At 39.2% G+C, this 21,381-nt stretch overlaps 1 protein-coding gene across 2 annotated transcripts; it reads left to right on the forward strand.

Moving 5' to 3' along the window:
* The first annotated feature begins 5,211 nt into the window (after nucleotides 1-5,211).
* Nucleotides 5,212-21,381, forward strand: DDX23 (DEAD-box helicase 23). Of its 2 annotated transcripts, none has more exons than XM_058169638.1 (17): nucleotides 5,212-5,419; nucleotides 7,728-7,936; nucleotides 8,384-8,494; nucleotides 10,115-10,211; nucleotides 10,831-10,896; nucleotides 11,199-11,337; nucleotides 11,455-11,588; nucleotides 12,325-12,437; nucleotides 13,508-13,651; nucleotides 14,556-14,781; nucleotides 15,083-15,228; nucleotides 16,093-16,270; nucleotides 16,542-16,784; nucleotides 17,210-17,361; nucleotides 18,885-18,993; nucleotides 19,458-19,632; nucleotides 20,425-21,381. In XM_058169638.1, exons 2-17 carry the CDS (start codon nucleotides 7,728-7,730, stop codon nucleotides 20,646-20,648), a joined length of 2,466 nt encoding a protein of 821 aa, XP_058025621.1. In that variant the 5' UTR covers nucleotides 5,212-5,419; the 3' UTR covers nucleotides 20,649-21,381. The 2 variants fall into 2 exon arrangements, with proteins under 2 accessions (XP_058025621.1, XP_058025620.1); XM_058169637.1 differs by having other exon boundaries at nucleotides 5,212-5,386.

The raw sequence follows: 21,381 nt of genomic DNA on the forward strand, positions 1-21,381 counted from the left end.
TTTGTTGGAACTGAAAACAAAAGCAAATAATGTAGCTAAGAAGGCATATAAAAAGCTGATAACTCCTGTCAGTCACAAAATACCAGATGGCTCTCAGACTGTATTATCAATCCAAAAGCTATTGCATTCAGTGTTCCATTCAACCTTTGTAATATAGGTAGGTCTCAATTAGTGCAGTTAATGAATCTCACAAAATGGTCGCATTATTTCAGTTAGTGTAATATCTGAAGTGATATTTTTATGGAAAATATGGTATTTGATTACCGCGCAATAGTAATATTGATTTTTAAAAAATAATTTTATAGGTATATTACCATAAAGGATAAAAAATATATACTTTTAATTTAATGTATGGTTAACAAAATCAGAGTTTTGTTTTTAGAAAGCAAAATAAAAACAAATTCCACTGTAGATTCAGCTATTTCAACGCTGAGTCTTATTATAACATTGCTAGGACTTTATGTCGTTCAATTACATCAAATGTTTGTTTTAATATAATAACAAGCCTCTTCTTTTTAAAACTAGTACTGTTATCCTCTGATGAAATCTTCTTTTTCTCCATTTTGCACACAGAAAAACAGGCATCTCAAACAGTATTACTATTATTCAGTCATAAACTGAATGTAGCAATGTAAATGTACGAGCTTGATGCTTTGCATTTTGACTGGAGTTATGGAGAACAAAATAAGGATTTTATTTCCTCCAGTACCCACTGGGTAAGGCAGTGAGATCCATCCTTGACATCCTTTAAAAGGGCCATGAATTTAAACAAAGGGATGGAGGATAATTGATTTTCATTACCTAATTTTTATTAAATAAAATTCACTTTCTCCCATGAAAATTGAGTCACTAGATAATTCTGCAAAACCTCTGTGCAGTATTGCAACCCTGCACTTGTAAGGGAATAGCCTGCTGCCCATTATCATGGATACCACAAAGATGCAAAACATGTGGCAAGAGGCAAAGCACATTATGGCTTGCAGTATGCAACTCATGTTTCTTAGGTCAAGCAGAGATGCAGAGTAGTTTAATACCAGTTGTAATTTCTTAAAAGATAAAAGTTGTCTTTCCACAAACCCAAACAATATTTAGGGGCAGAGCACTAGTTAATGTACAGAAGATGCAGCCTTCATAACATAACATAACATAACATCAGAGTTGGAAGGGACCTTGGAGGCCTTCTAGTCCAACCCCCTGCCCAGGCAGGAAACCCTACACCATCTCAGTCAGATGGTTATCCAACATTTTCTTAAAAATTTCCAGTGTTGGAGCATTCACAACTTCTGAAGGCAAGTCGTTACACTTATTAATTGTTCTAACTGTTTCAGACAGTAATTAATGGGACTGAAAAAGATCTTCCCTTGATGAGATTTTGGGAGATTGCTGTTAGGCAGATCTAATTGCATAGCATTAGATGACTATAGGTAATCCTCAACTTAAAATTACAACTGGGATTGGAAGTTTGGTTGCTAAGCAATGCAGTTCAGTGAATCAGTGAAGTCAACATGACTGGACCTGATTTTACAATCATTTTTACTATGGACATTAAGCAAATCATGTGGATATTAAGTGAATCCAACATCCCCAATTGATGCAAGTTGTCAAGCCAGCTGAGAAAGTTACAAATCACGATCACATGACCATGAGATGCTGAAAATGGTCGTTAATATAAGCCAGTTACCAAACACCCAAATTGTGATTATGTGACCTCAAGTGTGGTGTAATGGTTATATGTGCAAGGACAGGTCATAAATCATTTTTTCCAAGGCCACTGAAACTTTGGCTCATCATTAAACGAATAAGTCAAGGACTATCTATATATGCATTTATGGTATATTGTGTGTAGCTCTTAAATGTAGAGACTAAAATTTTCAGAGTTTCTGGCCAGTCACACACAGTCAATCAGAATTATTATGATTCAATCTGGCAAACTTTCTGAAAATCTAGCACTTCAATTTTCAAAAGAAGGTAATTTAGCATGTGCATTTAATTTTCAAAAGAAGAAACCTTCATTCAAATTGGTGGCTCTAGTCAAAAAAGAATTGTGAAAGTAAATCAAGAAAATCAGTCTTTTTCACAAGATAATAATTTATTAATAATTTGGTAATCATTTAAAATAAGAGGAATAGAACAAACTGGAATTCATACATTGCACTGGGAACCATGAAGACAAATATCAGGAAATGCCAATGTCAAGGAAGCTCTTAGAAATTTTCTCTTGGAAAAGAAAGGATCCAATTCAATATTATGTGAAGATACTTCTGTTAATGACAGTAACAGTTAATCTAATAAGTTTCTTTTCCACCTTGCCACTAGGTCTAGAACACATTTAGTAAGAACAAATACACAAGGACTGTGGAAGAAGAGAAACGGCATAGAGAATAAAATGCAGAAATTGTGTGCTATTTTACACAAATAGAATAGAATATTGGCCAAGTGTGATTGGACACACAAGGAATTTGTCTTGGTGCATATGCTCTCAATGTACATAAAAGAAAAGATACTTTCATCAAGGTACAACACTTACAACACTTAATGATGGTCATAGGGTACAAATTTAACATTTAATGGTACAACACTTAATGATAATCATAGGGTACAAATAAGCATTCAGGAAACAATCAATATCAATATAAATCATAAGGATTACCAGCAACAAAGTTACAGTCATAAGTGGAAAGAGATTGGTGATGGGAAAGATGAGAAGATTAATAGTAGTGCAGATTTAGTAAATAGTTTGACAATGTTGAGGGAATTATTTGTTTAGCAGAGTGATGGCCTTCGGGAAAAAACTGTTCTTGTGTCTAGTTGTTCTGATGTGCAGTGCTCTATAGCGTCGTTTTGAAGGTAGGAGTTGAAACAGTTTATGTCCAGGATGTAAGGGATCTGTAAATATTTTCACGGCCCACTTCTTGATTCATGCAGTATACAGGTCCTCAATAGAAGGCAGGTTGGTAGCAATTATTTTTTCTGCAGTTCTAATTATCCTCTGAATTCTGTGTCTTTCTTGTTGGGTTGCAGAACCAAACCAACAAGAAAAACACAGAATTCAGAGGATAATTAGAACTGCAGAAAAAATAGTATGCTGTTAAATAGCCAGAGGTTTTGCCTAAATGAGAAGGAAAAAAGAGTTCACATAGTTATAGTATTTACAACAAAAGTTCATTTGTTGAGAAAGAACATGCTCAGCAGAAGATTCCATTAGATAGCGAGAGCTGTAAGATATCTATAACTATCAGGTAGCTTATAGCTGCCAAATAAACCACTTGATATGGTTGATATGGCTAAAATATCCAAGAAACCAAACAAGTAAGAAATTGCTCATCAAAACATTGCAGTAATTCCTTAGTTCTCTTAAAGAGTTTCAAAGAAAGATAGTGTTGGAAGAAATATCCATCTGGGTTCAGTTCCAAGTGGGGACAAAGACACTGGAAACATGGAGGCTGCTTGGAAAGATGGTTTAATGGTGGCCAGGATCACATGGCTTGAGATCCTGAACAGAAAAGGGGCTGAGATCCTGTGTGCTCCCTGGTTTTATGCTTTTTCTGAGCTTTGAACTTTCTGGGGCACAGGAAGAGTATCCTGACTGGTTGTCAGACTCCCAGGGGGTGGGAGTCTTAGCTAACATTGTAGGTTGTCCCTCAAGCTTGCCTGAGCCTTGCTGGCTGATGTAATCTTCCCAGGTGCCATGTGGTGAGATGGGTAGAGCCTAATCCTATCATGTCCTGAGGACCATGTCTTAATCCCATCACCCTGGAACTGAAGGTCTTCTGTGTTGTAGATAAGATGTCTTTTGTCTTTCTGGGGCTATTAACAAAGGTGGGGGCCGCTTTCCAAGAGCATGTTTCTCCTTTTCTCCTTTTCTCATCCAGGAAGGTATAATATTCTGCTTTTTAAAATATTTCCTAGAATATTTCATTCTTCTAGGAGGGGGGTGGGTGCTAAATTCCTACAATAGAAAGGGAAATTTGAAACGAACAGACACCTTTTAGAAAAGATAAAAGGGCACATGAACAAATAGCAAATATAAGATTGATAATATGTAGAAAACACATGGTTTTCTTTGCTTTATTGGCTTTTGTGCAGGTCATCACACCACAATTTTGAATATATTACTGTAAAACTAATGGGTGTGCCTAAACCAGATTATTCATTTAAAGAACCTTTGAAATGGAGAGGTTTTTAAGAAATGAGTTTGGATAAACAAAATCAAAATTGATTTTAAATTGGGTTTTAGTAGTATTTTAAATTTTAAATTCATTTTAATTCTGAGCCATTTAGTAATTTTATATTTTAAATCCATTTTAATTGTATATATTTTGTATTTTACTCTGGCTGTACACCGCCCTGAGTCCTTCAGGAGAAGGGCGGTATAAAAATTTAATAAATAAATAAATAAATAAAAGGGTTCAGAACAGGAAATGCAGTGAGATAAGGAGATCTATTGTTTCCATTTATTTTATTTTGTCAAGAACTTACTAGGTAATATATATAAGCATGAATTGAATACATAAAATAGATACAAATAGAGGAAACATTAGGACAGGGACGGTAGACACACTGGTGCTCTTATTATTCTATGTATACAACCAATATAAGGAATGGCAGGAAGATAGCATGAGTTAGAATCAAGAGGCAGTTGAAACATCAACGCTGTGAGATAACTAGATGCTACTTTGTTAGCCAAAGAAAAGCTGAATTGATTGGTAAACAAAGTGGATAGGGATCAAACTTCTACATGGCTTAAACGATTTTTCATTTTGTGTGTTTAGTGGCGTTCTCAGCCGTTACTATCGTTCCCCAAGGGGCAAAAAATGTACAAATGTAACGTAAATGGACATATCCATGCTAGTTGAGCTGTTTCCTTTTTGGTGACCTGTTTGGCTAGGATTATCAAAGCTGGTCTGCAAAAATCTGGAGATTCACGAGAGAGAGAGAAAAAAAACCCTCCATAACGCATTGCGGTCGCCCAAATGTATATTGCCCTACATCCGGCCAGTCAATTCTCATCAGCCTCATCTGTTCCCATGCGGAAAAACCTCCTCCTGCATGAAGCCAAAAAAAAAAAAAAAAAAACAACCGTGAGAGCAAACGCTCAGGCGTCTGCGCAGAACAACGTATCGTCCTCCGAGCACGCCTCTTCCTCCGTTCTCATACGAAGGCCTTCTGGGAACTGTAGTTCTCCAAACCTCAAACGCTGGATTTGCTGTGGTGCATGCTGGAACGTTAACCTTTCTCGTGAGGCCTCTTAGGAGTTGTAGTTTCAACCCAGTGCCTGAAGGTAGATCCTTAAACTGGATGGACTCGCTTTCCCATCATGCTGCCTAGCAAGGGCCTATGGGGACTGGAATGAGGTTGGCTAAAATGGCGGGGATATAGAAACGCTGTGAGTATTTACCGACGTCGAAAAACGTTACAGGTGAACTAGATTTCTTTTTTTCCTCCCAGGAATCTTGCTGTTAGAGGCTACAAGCAAGAGGGGTTTTTTTAAAGATTGGGGGGTGTGGGAGGGATTCGTTTGTTATTGATGGCCACTAGCAGTCTTAGGGAAGTGAGTGCCCATTAGTCTCCCTCTTTTTGTTTCCTTCAGGAGGAAGGGCAAAATATATTTTGCATTATCATTGGTTCCTTTCACGTTTTCAGCTTAATAAATTGCTTATTGAATTTTATTGAATGTTTCTATATGCGTAGAGTACGTGGGACCATAAACTAACAAAATGGGCTCGACTTATAAAACAGACTAATCCATCCACTCATACAAAACTAACAGACTAATGCTCACCCGAATTTAGCCTATTGGATGGATGTATTTTGTAGCATTTACCTCACTCTAAATATTTAAAAGAAGGCTGTGAGTGTGTGTATATATATATGTATGTATGTATGTATGTATGTATGTATGTATGTCGTATATATACTGTATTCCAGTATATATATGTATTTGTGTGTGTGTGTATATAGGTCTTGGCATTTTCGGGTCTTTTCCTGTGTAAGATTGGGAGTATCTTGGTGACGTTTCACCAAGATACTCTCAACCTTTACACGGGAAAAGACCCAAACATGCCAAGACCTACATACCTATACCTGTGAAAACCTACGAAAACAAATATATATATATATGTATACACACACACACACACACACGTACACACACACACACACACACTGACAGCCTCTTCTTGCTCCTGGATTTGGGAGGACAGATTTCCAGGAACAGAAAAAGTTTCTCATCGGACTAAAATTTATCTCCTCTCCTCCAATATTTCTATTTCTTGTTTTTTACAGTGAGGTAGTGGGAAAATCCTAAAATAATGCTGAGATTTAAGATTTCTGATTTCTGTCCAATTTATGAGAGAAAAATAAACCCTTAGTGACCTAATTGGTTTTATGAGGAAAATATGTTTCAGTTTACCAGAGACCAATGAATAACTGCAGTTACTGGTTTTTTTTAATCGTTTTGTACACTGCCTATTTTTTCTTGCACAGAATTCCTTTGAGAACTTACTTTTTATTTTTCAGTTTTGCCCTTTTTGCTTGGCTTTTCCCCAAAACAATTCACAGTAGCATCCATGATGGATTATCACATTCTTTCAGGAAATGTTAGTGTAATTTTCCTGGAATATGTATGTATGTGGATTGAGAACTAGATTTTCATGTTTTGAACTGTGGATACAGAATGTGCATAATACTGGAATTAACTGACTGACAATCATGGTTTCTCATTATATGAAATACTGAAATGTACTCAAAAACCTATAGACTTTATGCTCACATCATTCCCCACATTCACAAAGTAAAATACAATATTTGTAACAGAAAGTATTGTTATCAGTGTATATATGGAATTGAAACTGTAGAGGTTAATTAATTTAAAATGTCATAGTGACTTATTTATTTTTAGCAGAAAAATATTTGTTTTTTTTCAAGCACAGGTCAGTAGGACTAAAATTGAGATATGTGACAAGTATATGAACATTTTAAAAGTCAAGAAAGCCATATTTGAAAAGAATATTTGCAAAATATCCATACCATGGTTATACAGCATGCAGCTGTCTAGATGTTACTGAAATGTAACTTCTCAGCCAGTTTATCCTATTGTGAGAGATATTAAGAGATTGAGCAACATCTTGGGTTTCACATGTTGTGCATCTTTGTCTAACTTATGTCCCTGGAATCTCAAAGTACAACTGGGAAAGACAGTTATTTGAAATTTTGGAAAGTTGCTTTCAATCAGATGGGTGTGATTGATATTAACTACAGATAATCCTCAACTTACAACCACAATTGAACCCAAAATTTCTAAGTGAGTGAGATAGTTTTTAAGTGAGTTTTGTCCCATTTTACAATCTTCCTTGTCACAGTTGCTAAGTGAACCACAGCAGTTGTTAAGTTAATAACATGGTTGTTAAGTAAATCTGGTTTCCCCATTGACTTTTTTGATCATGTGACCATGGGGATGCTGCAACTATCGTTTGAAAAATTGTCATTTTTTTCAGTGCTGTTGGAACTTGGAACAGTCACTAAAGGAACTATTGTAAGTCAAGGACTACCTGTAGCTTTCTATATTCCCTGTCATGCCTACATCTTATCATGGATTCTTCTTTAAGATTACATGCATGAAGATGTGATACAATGTGATACAATTACATGCAAGAATGGACTGTTGCATTCTCTCTTCTCACTGTTTTCCTTTTCTTCCACATATTAATATGATCCTCCTAATCTAGATGGCTGGGGAAACGATTGAAAAGAGAGAGCGAGATTCTTCCCCTATCAAGGAAGAGCGGAGACGCTCACGGTCAGCAGAACGAGAACGTGACCGGGAGCGTGATAGAAAACCCTCCCCTGTTGCTAAAGACAGAAAACGACACCGCTCTCGTGACAGGAGGAGAGGTAGTCGATCAAGATCCCGATCTAGGTCCAAATCAACTGAAAGGTAATGTGCATCATCATATTGAGAGGTGGCTTTTTTAGGGATAATTGGGATAATTTGACTTGATCCATTTTGAATGATAACACAACAGGAAATGAAGTAGTTGGGATTACTTTAATTTAATTGCCAAATAAGTGTTTGATTTTTATGTTCATTGTCAAATTAAGTTCTATCACACTGGCACAGAAATTGGCATCTCGTGTGTACATGTATGACTGTAGATTTATTGACAGTTTCTGTGCTCTGCTTTTCTGTCTCCTTTGCAAATTCAACAACTGAATTTCAGTAGAAGCTGTTTTGGTGGGTATGAGAAGATCATAGAAAAAGTTGCTTTCTGAATTTGATGTGTTTGAATCGTAAATAAACTCTCCAGAATTTAAGCAGATAACACTAAATTTCTGGAGCCACATGTGTTAAGAAGCACTCTTCTTGCAAATCATATGTTTGTAGAGAGCGGCGATATAAAGAGAGGGAAAGAGACAAAGAACGAGACCGCAATAAGAAAGATCGAGATCGTGATAAAGATGGACATCGAAGAGACAAAGACCGAAAACGCTCCAGGTAAACATGGTTTTGAGAGAAAGAAAGAGAAGCTGCTTCAAAGATGTTGCAGTAATTGTAGAGGGCTCCTTAGTGTAATGCAACAATATCTAGAGCAGTGGCAGTCAACCTGGTCCCTACCGCCCACTAGTGGGCGTTCCAGCTTTCATGGTGGGCGGTAGGGGTTTTGTCCGATACTGAAGCACTTTCCTTTTTTTTAATTTAATTGACTTTTTTAAAAAAAATCATAGCATTATTTAAAAACATTTTCATTGGGTTTTCATAAAATTCCCCGTGACAATTTAAATTTCTGAAAATATACTATTTGTATCGCCCACACATAAGTTTAGTTCAGGTTACCTTGGTGAAACTAAATGGCGCTATAGTGGGACCACAAAGAAAAGAGCCTCGTCCCAGAATAGCTCGCACATCTCCCCCCCCCACACCACCCAGCTGTAACAGACAAGCAGAGCTGTAGCCGGCGCTCCTCCCCCCCAAACCCAATCCATGATGCGCAAGAGGCATGCGCAGATGATGATACACGGTGCATTACTGTGGAATGACAGTACGGTGGTTAGAAAATTTTACTACTAACAGAGATACAAAAGTGGGTGGTAGGCATAAAAAGATTGACTACCCCTGATCTAGAGGCCTAGAGATACCTTACACTGGCTTACAAGAATTAAGAAAATTGAACACATTTTATTCAAGATTTAAGAGACAACACTTGCTAAAATTGTATTCCAGCTATGATTTTTCTAGTTGTAGAAAATTTGTTGTGTAAATTGTCTTTCTGACTTCTCACTATTCAGAAATCGGCTGTTGATTCAGTGGACCAATGTCTTGCTGAATGATTAAAAAATGCTATTAGTGGTCTTCTAGTACATATATTTTGCATAGGGTACTGAAATGCATATTTCTTGTCTTGACCCAAGGTTTGCATTTAAAGTGAAGTCATAATTGAAAAATACACTTAAGAAATCTGAGGAGTATATTTTAATAGTGTGGTCCCCTAATTTTGTTTGCCATGTGCCTCCCTTTACTGACATGGTGTCAAATTCTTTCCAATTTTGTGATGATGTGGGGATGATTTTCAAGTCTCTAAACCCTCCAAGAAAAATAATAAACCCTGCAGTAAACTTTTCAACTGCAGCTTTGGGAAAGAGCTAAATGTATTTTCATTCTGGATATTTTCTGGTAGATGAGTATTTGGAATATTTGGAAATTGCACATTAAATGGGAATGATCCTGATTGTTCCATTATACCTGATTTTCAAGATATAGCAAATGCCTTCAAAAGTCAATTTCTGAACCGGCAGTAATGATTAGTTTCCAATATTGAGATAAAGTGATGGGCTTTCTCTGAAATTTTCTCACTGTAGTTGAAATTGTTAATTTGATTTTTGAATTGTAGCAGTTTTGGATTAGTCGAGAACCCTAGCTTTGGAGGGGATCAGGAGGTTGTTTCAGTCCTGTGCTCTGTGATATCAGAAACACAATGACATTCTTCCCAAGGGGGGAGAGAGAGGCCTGAAGCTCACATATTTTTTGTTTTATCCATGCCAGGGAAAATATATGGATTCTGACTGCAACAGAGCAAGGTTGCTTCCCTTTTGATTCTTTTCTCTCTCTCTGCTTCAGGAGCACCTCCCCAGGTCGGAACAAAGATTCCAAATCAAGGAAAGATAGAGACTCTCGCAAAGATGAAGATGATGATTCATTGTCCAAGAAGGAAAAGGTACTGCATGCAACTTCTTGATCGTTCCGAATAATGGTCAAGTGTGCCCTCTGATGTTAAAGAATAATTCTTTTCGATGATCTGCTTAAAAAGAATATATAGGTAGTCCACAACTTTTGATCGCAATTCAGACCAAAATTCATGTTGCTAAGTGAATCAGTTGTTAAATGAATTTTCAATATACCCCATTTTATGACCTTTCTCGCCACAGTTGTTAAGTGAATCGCTGAGGTTGTTCATAACAGGGTTGTTAAGTGAATCTGGCTTCCCCATTGACTTTGCTTGTCAGAAGCTCGTAAAGCTGATCACAGGACTCCGGGTCACTGCAACCATTATAAATATGAACCAGTTGCCAAGCGTCTGAATTTTGATCGCGTGGCCATAGAGATGCTGCGACGGTCGTGTGAAAAACAGTCATGTTACTTTTTTCAGTGCCGTTGTAACTTTGAACGGTCAGTAAATGAACTGTTCTAAGTCGAGGACTACCTATATTCTTCAAATTTTTCTTTTCTTAATTTTGTGAGCTGCTCTTGTCCAGAGCCACTAAGCTTTTTATAATAGCAGTATCTTTTTTAGTGATCTTTCTTGGTACCTTAATGAGTGCCTATATTGTTCACAGGCTCAGCCACTTTCTCTGGAGGAGCTGCTGGCCAAGAAGAAAGCTGAAGAAGAGGCTGAAGCCAAGGTTAGCCCAAGGAGCATCTCTCTCCACTTTTTCCGCTTCCAGATATCAATTAACTTTTGGAAGGCCTGTTGGAAGACATATTGGATTCCAGCAGCCTATTGCAGACTAGTCTGATGTGATATTTACATCGGAAAATTTGGGGGTGGAGGTGTAGTCCTGCGTTCCAAAAGAGCACCAAGTTAGAGAAAAACAGATTGTAGTAGTCTACATGTGTCTCAACCGTATTTTGTGGTGTTGTTTTTTTTTTACAACTTCAACAAAAGGAAGTTTCTTTATATTTACCTGCTTGTGATTCGTTGCAGCCCAAGTTCCTTTCCAAGGCAGAACGAGAGGCTGAGGCCTTAAAGCGTCGGCAGCAGGAAGTGGAGGAACGACAGCGATTCCTGGAAGATGAAAGAAAAAAGAGAAAGCAATTCCAAGAAATGGGAAGAAAAATGCTAGGTATACTTTTTCACTCCTTGGGTGTTGTATAATCCATCAACACATTATATGCTTGGAGTTGGTTTCTCTGATACTGTATTGATTTTGTGAAAATCTTATTGTTTGCCCTACTTGCAGAAGACCCTCAGGAGAGAGAGCGGCGTGAGCGCAGGGAACGCATGGAACGAGAGACCAATGGCAATGAAGATGAGGAAGGACGGCAAAAAATCCGTGAGGAGAAAGACAAGACCAAGGAGCTGCATGCCATCAAAGTAATGCTTGCCGACTTGGGCAATTGCAGCCATTGTTCAAAGGGAAATAGGGTTCAGTAGAACATCTTTAAATTCAAGTTGATTCTGAGCAGTTTTTCCAACTGTTTCATAACTCTTGGCTTCTAAAGCCCATTCTTCTTATATGTACTGTAGATGAGTCCAAGATAAACACAGCTGAGAGATGACCTCTAGACGAGTAAAGCTGATTGATTGTGAAGCCTACTGATGAATTGTTCGAATTGGGAATCAGGAATTCTAAATTTTGCACACCTGCCACTCGATGTCCCATAGATACTTTTCAAAGACAACTGAACTTTCTTTGTTTTGTTTTGTTTTCTTGATGTTTGGCTTCTCATCCAAGAAGCTTCTTCAGTTCTGACTAAATGGTGGGGAATGGAAGGATTGCATATAAAACTTTCCATTCCCCACCATTCAGAGAGAACTGAAGAAGCTTCTTGGAGAAACAAAACATCTTCAAGGAAAAAACAAAGGAAGTCCAATTGTTTTTTAAAAAGAATCTTTGGGACAACTGTGACCTGGGTGACTGAGAACCTCCATAAATATTCTGCCACTAGGTGGCCTTATTCAGGTTTATTATGCTCTCACTTCCAACCATCACCTATTGGCAGTATATGAAACAGAAACGAACACGTTGTTTGATCCTGTTAGCTATATTGTTCATAGAGAAAATAGGATAGAATCAAAATGGAATGTTAAAATGTTTCATCCTTGCCAGGAGCGATATTTGGGTGGGATCAAGAAGAGGAGGCGCACTCGACATTTGAATGACCGCAAATTTGTCTTTGAGTGGGATGCTTCAGAAGATACCTCTATTGACTACAATCCTTTGTGAGTATTTCTTCAAGGAGAGCCTCAGTATGGCATGCTGCTCATGATACAGATTGTCCTCAGCTCAACTCTCGAGTGGAGAAGTGTTTGTGCCTGCTTGCTTTCTTCTGTGAAGAATGCAGTGAAGGGAACATGGAAAAGCATTTTGATGTGATGCAAAAGAACAAGGACAGTTTTACCTCTGTGAGGAAGGGATGGAAAAGAATGTCTTAATGATTTAGATTTACTAGGTGGTTTGCAAATATTTAGAATTTCCTGTTGATATAAATTGGGCAAGTTAAGTAGTCAGTGGAAAATTGCTTTATTGCAATGGTGCAGTGGTTAGAATGCAGTACTGCAGGCTACTTCTGCTGACTGCCAGCTGCCTGCATTTTGGCAGATTGAATCTCACCAGGATCAAGATTGAGGTCAGTAAAATGAGGATCCAGATTATTGGGGGCAATATACTGACTCTAAACCGCTTAGAGAGGGCTGTAAAAGCACTGTGAAACGGTATATAAGTCTAAGTGCTATTGCTTTTATTTGTCTACTTGAGTTGGTAGGCCACTTGCATTTGATTGTTAATGTTCCCAAGCCCAGATGCACATGTCCCTCCCAGGTACCCAAAAAGGCCGGGGGGAGCATACATGTAAACAAAAGGTGGCAGAACTCCTATAGTAGAACCAGCCATGTTGTCAAATTTGACAAGCTCAAAAGAATCGGAGGTTGAAGTGCAAGATGTTACCCCACTCATCTCACTTGGCTCTGCCCAGTTGGCACTCATAATATGTATGAGGCCTGGATAAATATTTAGTATGCAGAAGAGACAGCGCAAAGTTAAATTTATGTGAGATAGCTTTGTAGAGATTCAAGCGGCAAATTGGCATTTGTACAATATGTGCATAGAAGCACTGGCCACCAAAAGAGAGCATTTTTCATCATTGAAGCTGTCGATGCGTTTTATGGGATGGAATTTTGTTCCATAGTTTAACCAAAACTTCAGATTAGAGGTTCCCAACTTTCTGAAAACTAAAAGAGTAAGAGCTTACATGTTAAGACGCATCATGGCTTTTTGATATGTTCTTCAACAGATACAAGGAGCGACACCAGGTTCAGTTGCTGGGGCGTGGTTTCATTGCTGGCATTGACTTGAAACAGCAGAAGCGGGAACAGTCACGTTTTTATGGAGACCTAATGGAGAAGCGGCGAACACTGGAAGAGAAGGAGCAAGAAGAGTAGGTTTTGTGCTGGGTTGGTGAAAGATGTTGGGAATTGAAAGGATAAAAACAAGAATCCTCACTGTATGAGTGATACTGGCTTATGCTTCAGCACTTTTATTGGATCCTGCTGTTCAAATGGAGGTGGTAAATGCACTATCATCCAACATTTCCCCAAATATTACGGTAGCAATAAGTGGTGGTGAAATTACTTAGTGTAAAAAAAATAGTAGAACTTGGGCTAAGGGAGAAAATTTGGAAGGTCAAACAGCTTTCCTTTTTCTGCCACAGTTTTGCAAACAAAATAAAACCAACCACACCATCACCACCCATTCATATAAGAAGCTTTGAGAAACTTGCTAATGGGAATTTTATGGATTTTGACATATACTGCTGGAATTGGTTGGTTGCTGGAATTGGATATATCTAGTTTAATGAAAAGAAGGACTGGGGGAGACATGATAGCAGTGTTCCAATATCTCAGGGGCTGCCACAAAGAAAAGGGAGTCAAGCTATTCTCCAAAGCACCTGAGGGCAAGACAAGAAGGAATGGGTAGAAACTAAACAAGGAGATAAGCAACTTAGAACTAAGGAGAAATTTCCTGACAGTTAGAACAAGTAATCCGTGGAACAACTTGCCTCCAGAACTTGTGAATGCTCCAGCGCTGGAAGTTGAAGAGATTAGGCAATCATTTGTCTGAAATGGTATAGGGCTTCCTGCCTGAGCAGAGGGTTAGACTAGAAGACCTCCAAGATCCCTTCCATCTATGGTATTCTATACTGTATTCTGTATCGGCAACAAAATCCTGTAGTTCTGGGAATAACCCTAACTAAAGAAAATTTTCTCCATTTGTATTTTTCTTGGATAAATGTTTCCTTCTGATTTTGCCTGATTTCTTGATTCAACATCTTCGCTTGCCAGGGCACGTTTGCGCAAGCTACGTAAAAAAGAGGCTAAGCAGCGATGGGATGACCGGCACTGGTCTCAAAAGAAACTTGATGAAATGACGGACAGGGACTGGCGTATCTTCCGTGAAGATTACAGCATCACCACCAAGGGAGGCAAGATTCCAAATCCCATTCGTTCCTGGAAAGACTCCTCACTGCCTCCTCACATCTTGGAGGTTATTGACAAATGTGGCTATAAGGTGAGAGGCTGCTCAGTTTGTGAGGCTGACGGGGTTCCTTTGCTTTATTATAATGATGTTAATTTAAAACTAGAATCTAGGTAGGGAATTATTTACTGTCAGTTCCAAATAATTTAGCCTTACTACCGCAGATGGACGTTGAATCCAAGGCACTTAATTCAGAAGCAGGATGGTGGTGGTGGTGGTGGTAGCCACAATCGAACATTGCATTTCCTGGATTCTGTTGATGGTGCCTTGAACTTGAAGGATTTCTTCTAAAAAGGTCAGATATATCTTGACAACTCTTTCTTGTTTCGCCCAGGAACCTACTCCTATCCAGCGCCAAGCCATCCCTATTGGTTTGCAGAATCGTGATATCATTGGTGTGGCAGAGACTGGTAGTGGTAAAACAGCTGCCTTCCTTATTCCACTTCTGGTGTGGATCACCACTCTGCCTAAGATTGATAGGTGAGAGAATAGCAACATCTTTCTAAAGGAGGAGGAGAAAAATCACTCCAGGAGGTTGGAGATTGGGCAAACAGTAAATATTAAGGGGTTGATAGTTATCCTTTATATCAAGTACTGACATTAAACAATGTTCAATTGGCCATTCTAGGAAAAATCCATCATTTCCTTGATTTTTTAGCTCTGTGTTGTGGCAAAATAGAGAATTGCACTAAGGGATTCAGTGCTGTAAAAATTGTTTTGTGTGGGAATGAAACTTTCTCCACAATCAAGTCACACTTCCCAGATTATAGTGTAGGAACAGGACACAGTTTGATATAGGAGTTAAGATTTGGTCAGTCAAAAGGTTAATCCAGCATTAAGGTTGCCAACAGAAATCAGCAAGATACTTTGGGGAAGCTCACAAACAAGGCATGTTGAATATAAGCCAGATTGTGGTTCATAAATAATCCCCTCTTTCACCTCCTCCCCCTTCACTGCGGTGATCTTATTAGAATTCCTGTTTTATATGGTTCACCAACTGGACACCATCTGGATATGTAGACATCCGTACATCTGGAAGAAGCCCTGATTGGACATTGGAATAATCTATGTAAAATACTGCACGATTTCATTTAACAATTGCTGCTAGATATAGTAGATTAGAAATAATCTGGTCCAGTGTGAGCCCATTAAATTTGATAATCCAGTACCCAAGGAAATCCTTTGTTAAAGTAGTGAAAATGACAAGAAACGTGTTTTTAATATGTTTCAAGATGATTCCGATGGATCTAGACTGCAAAGACATTATTTTAAAAAAAAAACACCTTAAATTTTCACGGTTCAATTGGACATTACCATTCAGCTTGCCATTTTTCTCCATTACAGGATTGAGGAATCAGATCAAGGTCCCTATGCTATCATCTTAGCTCCCACTCGTGAGTTGGCTCAGCAGATTGAGGAAGAAACCATTAAGTTTGGAAAGCCCCTGGGCATCCGCACCGTGGCTGTTATTGGTGGCATCTCACGTGAGGACCAAGGCTTCCGCCTCCGCATGGGTTGCGAGGTGCGATTGCAATAATAAAATTCATCACATTTCCTGGTCACAAATACTTGCCTTGTAGATTGGCAAAATGTACCCTATAAAAGATAAATGGCAACTATGCATAGCTTAATACAGTATTCCCTTCACTCCACAGCCTGGCTCAATGTCCTGACTAGACCAAACTCTGAGAAGTATTTTGCTTCCAGAATTTGCTGGAGGAGGGAAGGGAAGGATTGATTTTGGCTTTGAGTTTCAGGGTAGACACAAGAACCTTTCTCCCCCTGAATTCCAGATTGTGATTGCCACACCTGGCCGATTGATTGATGTGTTGGAGAATCGCTACCTGGTGCTGAGCCGTTGCACCTATGTGGTATTGGATGAGGCCGATCGTATGATTGACATGGGTTTTGAACCTGATGTGCAAAAGATTCTGGAGCACATGCCTGTTACTAACCAGAAACCAGATACCGATGAGGCTGAGGACCCAGAGAAGATGCTGGCCAATTTTGAATCGGGCAAGCATAAATACCGACAGGTTGGTGGCACTTAGAGGTCTTGTTATCAACTCTGGGTTGTTGTTTTTTAAAGGAGTTTAAACTGAGTTCTACCTTTTGACCCAGAATCCCGCCTCTTAATCTCACATGGTCATCTTTCAAATGTAAATGATAGTTACCCATGATTAAAAGGCGTTTTCTTCTGACTGGGAGTTGACTGGTCATGGCAATTATGGGAAAAAAATTGTAATTGCATTTTATGATGCTTAGAAAGCTTTGTTCACTTGAGAATTCAAATGTCTTAGAATAAAGGAAAAAGGCTTTCTCAATAGGGGAAAAAGAGCTCAAAAGGGGGGTTTTTTTTAGAAAAGGTTTTTGTTCTGTGGAATAAGCGGAAGAAAAGTACTACCAAGTAAGAATCTGTGTGCATATTATTTCTTTCTCTCTGTGTCTGCTTCCATGATAGACTGTGATGTTCACAGCAACCATGCCACCTGCCGTGGAGCGTCTGGCACGCAGTTACTTGCGCCGGCCAGCTGTGGTTTATATTGGCTCAGCTGGCAAGCCACATGAGCGTGTGGAGCAAAAGGTCTTCCTTATGTCGGAATCAGAGAAGAGGTAAATATTAGTATGGGAGGTGAAGGATGGGAACTTGAGCTTTGTTTAAAGACATACATTTTCCAGAAATTTTGAAGGTAAAAACAACCAAATTTTGTTTGGTTTCTTTTTTTTTTTCCTTAAGAAAAAAATAGGACTTTGGGAAAAGTTGAAATATATCCAATATTCATTTCTGCCACCCTTTATTAAACTAAATTTGCTTTCCTTTTTTAAGAACTTAAACTGCATTACTAGTCCTTGCTTAACAACCACAATTGGGGCCGGAATCTCGGTCATTGAGCAAAATGATTGTTAAGAACGACATCCACATAACTGCTTTGTTCAATTACTGCCATCCTGGCACTCCCCAATTTTGGTCATTAAGCAATTTCCTGGGTCATTAAATGGATGGTGCAAAAGAGCTGGCTGCCAAAGGGTTTCAGCTCCAGGTGGAGGTGAAATCCTCCCAGCAAGCAGCCCTTGCAAGCACTCAAGCATTCCTGCAGCCCCGCCAAAGGATTTCAGGGTGTGCATGGTGGGGAAATCCTTCAGTGAGCTACAGGAACGGAGATGAAATCTTCAGGATTGCAGGGTTTCCCCTTCCCTCTGCGTGCAACCTTCCTTGCCCTTGAGTTTCTGGGGAAGCTGGCAGAGAAGATTGCAGATGGTGATCACCCATCTGGCAACCCATCATAAATGCGAATAGATGGTAAGCATTGAGATCGTCACCACATGACCGCGAAGGGTGTGCGTGCACAATATGTGTGCAACAGTGAGAAGTGCTTTACAGGCCCTAAGGCACTCCTCCTGAAGCCATCTTTAATTCAAATGTTTATTAAGAGAGTATTATCTGTATGGATAATTTGGTTTACTCATACAACTTACAATTTGTATACTTATTCAATATAAAGCTAATTAGTTTGGACACTTACTGCCAAAGTATTTTAAAGTCAAGCGTACTTTAAAATGTTTTTAAAATTTAATTGGCATCCTCTGAGGGCTGGTCCACAAGAGACGTCCATAAGCACTCTTACCTTCTTGAGTGAAAATCCCCGTGCCCTGCCTCTTGACAGGGCAGAAATGCATCTTTCTCGTTCATTGGAAAGCTGTCTTATGCTGCTTATCCTTTGCTTACATGGCATGCATTGCTCTGGTATTTTAGATAAAAATCTCCCCATTAGAAATTAAAATGTTTTGAAGAAGTAACATGTAGCAACAGGTGATTATTTTGTCATTTAGTTGCCTTAGCGGGTTTTTTTTCCATTTCTGCTCTTTGTGTCTCTATTTGAAATGAACAACGTGGGCAGATTCCAAGGCAGGATTATGTCTGTGGTGTTCCTGCATGACAGGGCATTAAATTATTCTTGAAATGGTGGCCCAGGGATGAAAAAGGCTTCAGCGTACTGTGATATACGTGTAGTATTAGAGCAGAAAGCTAGAATGCAGCAGGACATTTCAGTTTAATATGCGATACCTTCCAGTCTCAACTGAAAGATCCTATTTCCTGTTTATTCCTTACCATTTTCCCCCTTTCACTTACACAGGAAGAAACTGTTGGCTATTTTGGAGCAAGGTTTTGATCCTCCCATTATCATCTTTGTCAATCAAAAGAAGGGCTGTGATGTATTGGCCAAATCTTTGGAGAAAATGGGGGTGAGTCACGATCCTATTCAGAGTGACAGAATTGCAAATGTTTGTTGAGATCAAGGTTTGTTAGTGTTTCCAGGGCTGCCTTTTGAGGCATCCCAGAACGAAATCTTTCCTTATCTTTTGGACAATGTGTACTTCTCTCTCCTCTGTTCTGTTTCAGTTGACTGTTGAACAAATAGCTTGTAATATGTATTCATCAATTTTATAAACAACTCTCTGTCTGCAGGAGCTTTTTATCTAGGAACTTTGTTACTGAAAGAGGACTGTCTCTGCTGACTGCCAATTATTTTTATCCCTAAAGTAATTTGCAAGATATCTCTAAAATTATGTGGAAATTGGTAGAACTACTTCTGCTGCAGTCCCCTTTCAAAATATCTGTGCCTTTGAAATAATCAATATTAGTTCCTGCTCTCTTCAGCACCAACCTCACTACAACAATTTGACTTTTCTTATCTCTATCTCTACAGTACAATGCTTGCACCCTTCACGGTGGTAAAGGTCAGGAGCAGCGTGAATTTGCCCTCTCCAATTTGAAAGCTGGTGCCAAGGACATTTTGGTGGCCACAGATGTAGCCGGTCGTGGTATTGACATTCAGGATGTGTCCATGGTGGTGAATTACGATATGGCTAAGAACATAGAAGGTGAGTTACCTTTTATTTTTATTTTCCTTCAAGTTCCCTCATCTGTGGAATGTTCAATAGTTTTTTTCTCTGAATGAAATTTGGAAGAACTAGTGTTTGTGAGCATGTGTGAATACCAGTAAGGCAGGGGGATTGGAATATTAGAAGATATATCCCCAGTGGATTCTCCTAGCAGTACATACAAAAGCCATATGTAATTTACTGTAAATCTTCTCCCAGCTGCCTTCTTATTAGACAGTTTTTACAAAGCAGAACCACTCAGCACCTTGTCTCACAGGCTAGTCCCAGAATTGTTGAAATAATGTATGGAAAGTACTCTGAGCATTGAAATGCTGTATCCATTGCTTATTGCTTTATTAAACGTTATGCTATTCTTAAGGCATAGCCATACAGTTCTCCAGAGTCCACTAGGTCAGGGGTCTTCAACCTCTGGTGTGTGTTTGCAACCAGACTGTGGAAATGACAGGCGAGCGCACGGACGCGTATCACCACTGGTGCGAGCAGTGGGTGAGCGCATGCACAGGTGCTTCATTGCACAGTGCGTGCGAGCAGCTCCATTTGCTCGAGCAGTATGTACATGCACAGGAGCTGCAGGCGCATGTACATACTGCTCGAGCAAATGGAGCTGCTCGCACGCACTTGGCGGCCGCTCACGCAGAACCATCCCTTTCCCCCCCTCCTGCTGGTCCACAAGGTCGAAAAGGTTGGGGAACTCTGTACTAGGTCTCCAAATTGCATCTGATGTACCAGTAGTGTCTGTGACTTAACAATTCAATTCCTTCTTTGTTGCAGATTACATCCACCGCATTGGTAGAACAGGACGAGCTGGGAAAAGTGGCGTCGCTATTTCTTTTGTCACCAAAGAGGACTCTGCTGTCTTCTATGACCTTAAGCAAGCTATCCTTGAGAGTCCGGTGTCTTCATGCCCCCCAGAACTGGCCAACCATCCAGATGCCCAACACAAACCAGGAACCATCCTCACTAAGAAGCGTCGGGAGGAGACTATCTTTGCCTGAGTGTGTAGTTAGCCTACAAAGAGCCCTCTCCCCCCACCCCCTTGTATTATAATCAGGGGTCACTCTTTGACCACCATTTGAGGCCTAGGCAATGACACAGGGTAAAAGCATAGTGGCTCTTCCAGTCTTTAATAGTGAAGTGGCTTGTTTCATTTTCTCATTTTCTGTAAATGTAAATACACTTTTCCTTCTCTCTCTATATAACCCTGCATTGAAGAGTGAACAATGGGAACATTTCTCCAAGAGATAGGGTGTCATCTTGCAAATCTTGATCTCCACATCTTGATCTTTTTAATATTCTTTTTGAAGATGGTGTTTATAAGAAAACTTGTATTTCTTTTTGTTGTGGCGGTTGAGAATGGCTAGCAACCTTCCCTTCCTGATTGATACTTCCAAACATATTTGAAGTGGGGAGGATTCAGTTACTGATTTTTACACATTTGCCATCTTCTCCATAAATCAGACAAGGAGGACTTTTTGGACTTGGCCCAATGAAGAGGGGAATTCTGTTTGTGATCACCTACTTCTCCAGACCCTCTTTTCCTGTTCCAATGAGGACTTCTCCCAATTTCTAATCCTAAACTGTTACGTTCCAATGCAATTTTGTTTTTGTTTTATCTACAACTGCCCCCCCCCAATCCACATAAAAAGGGCAGGTAATGTACAGAAAGACTCCTATTTTTTTTTTCAATGACCTGAAAAAAATTACTATAAATCCATATATGAAACTGCC

Source organism: Ahaetulla prasina, chromosome 2 (assembly GCF_028640845.1).
Source record: "Ahaetulla prasina isolate Xishuangbanna chromosome 2, ASM2864084v1, whole genome shotgun sequence".
Taxonomy (NCBI): Eukaryota; Metazoa; Chordata; class Lepidosauria; order Squamata; family Colubridae; genus Ahaetulla; species Ahaetulla prasina.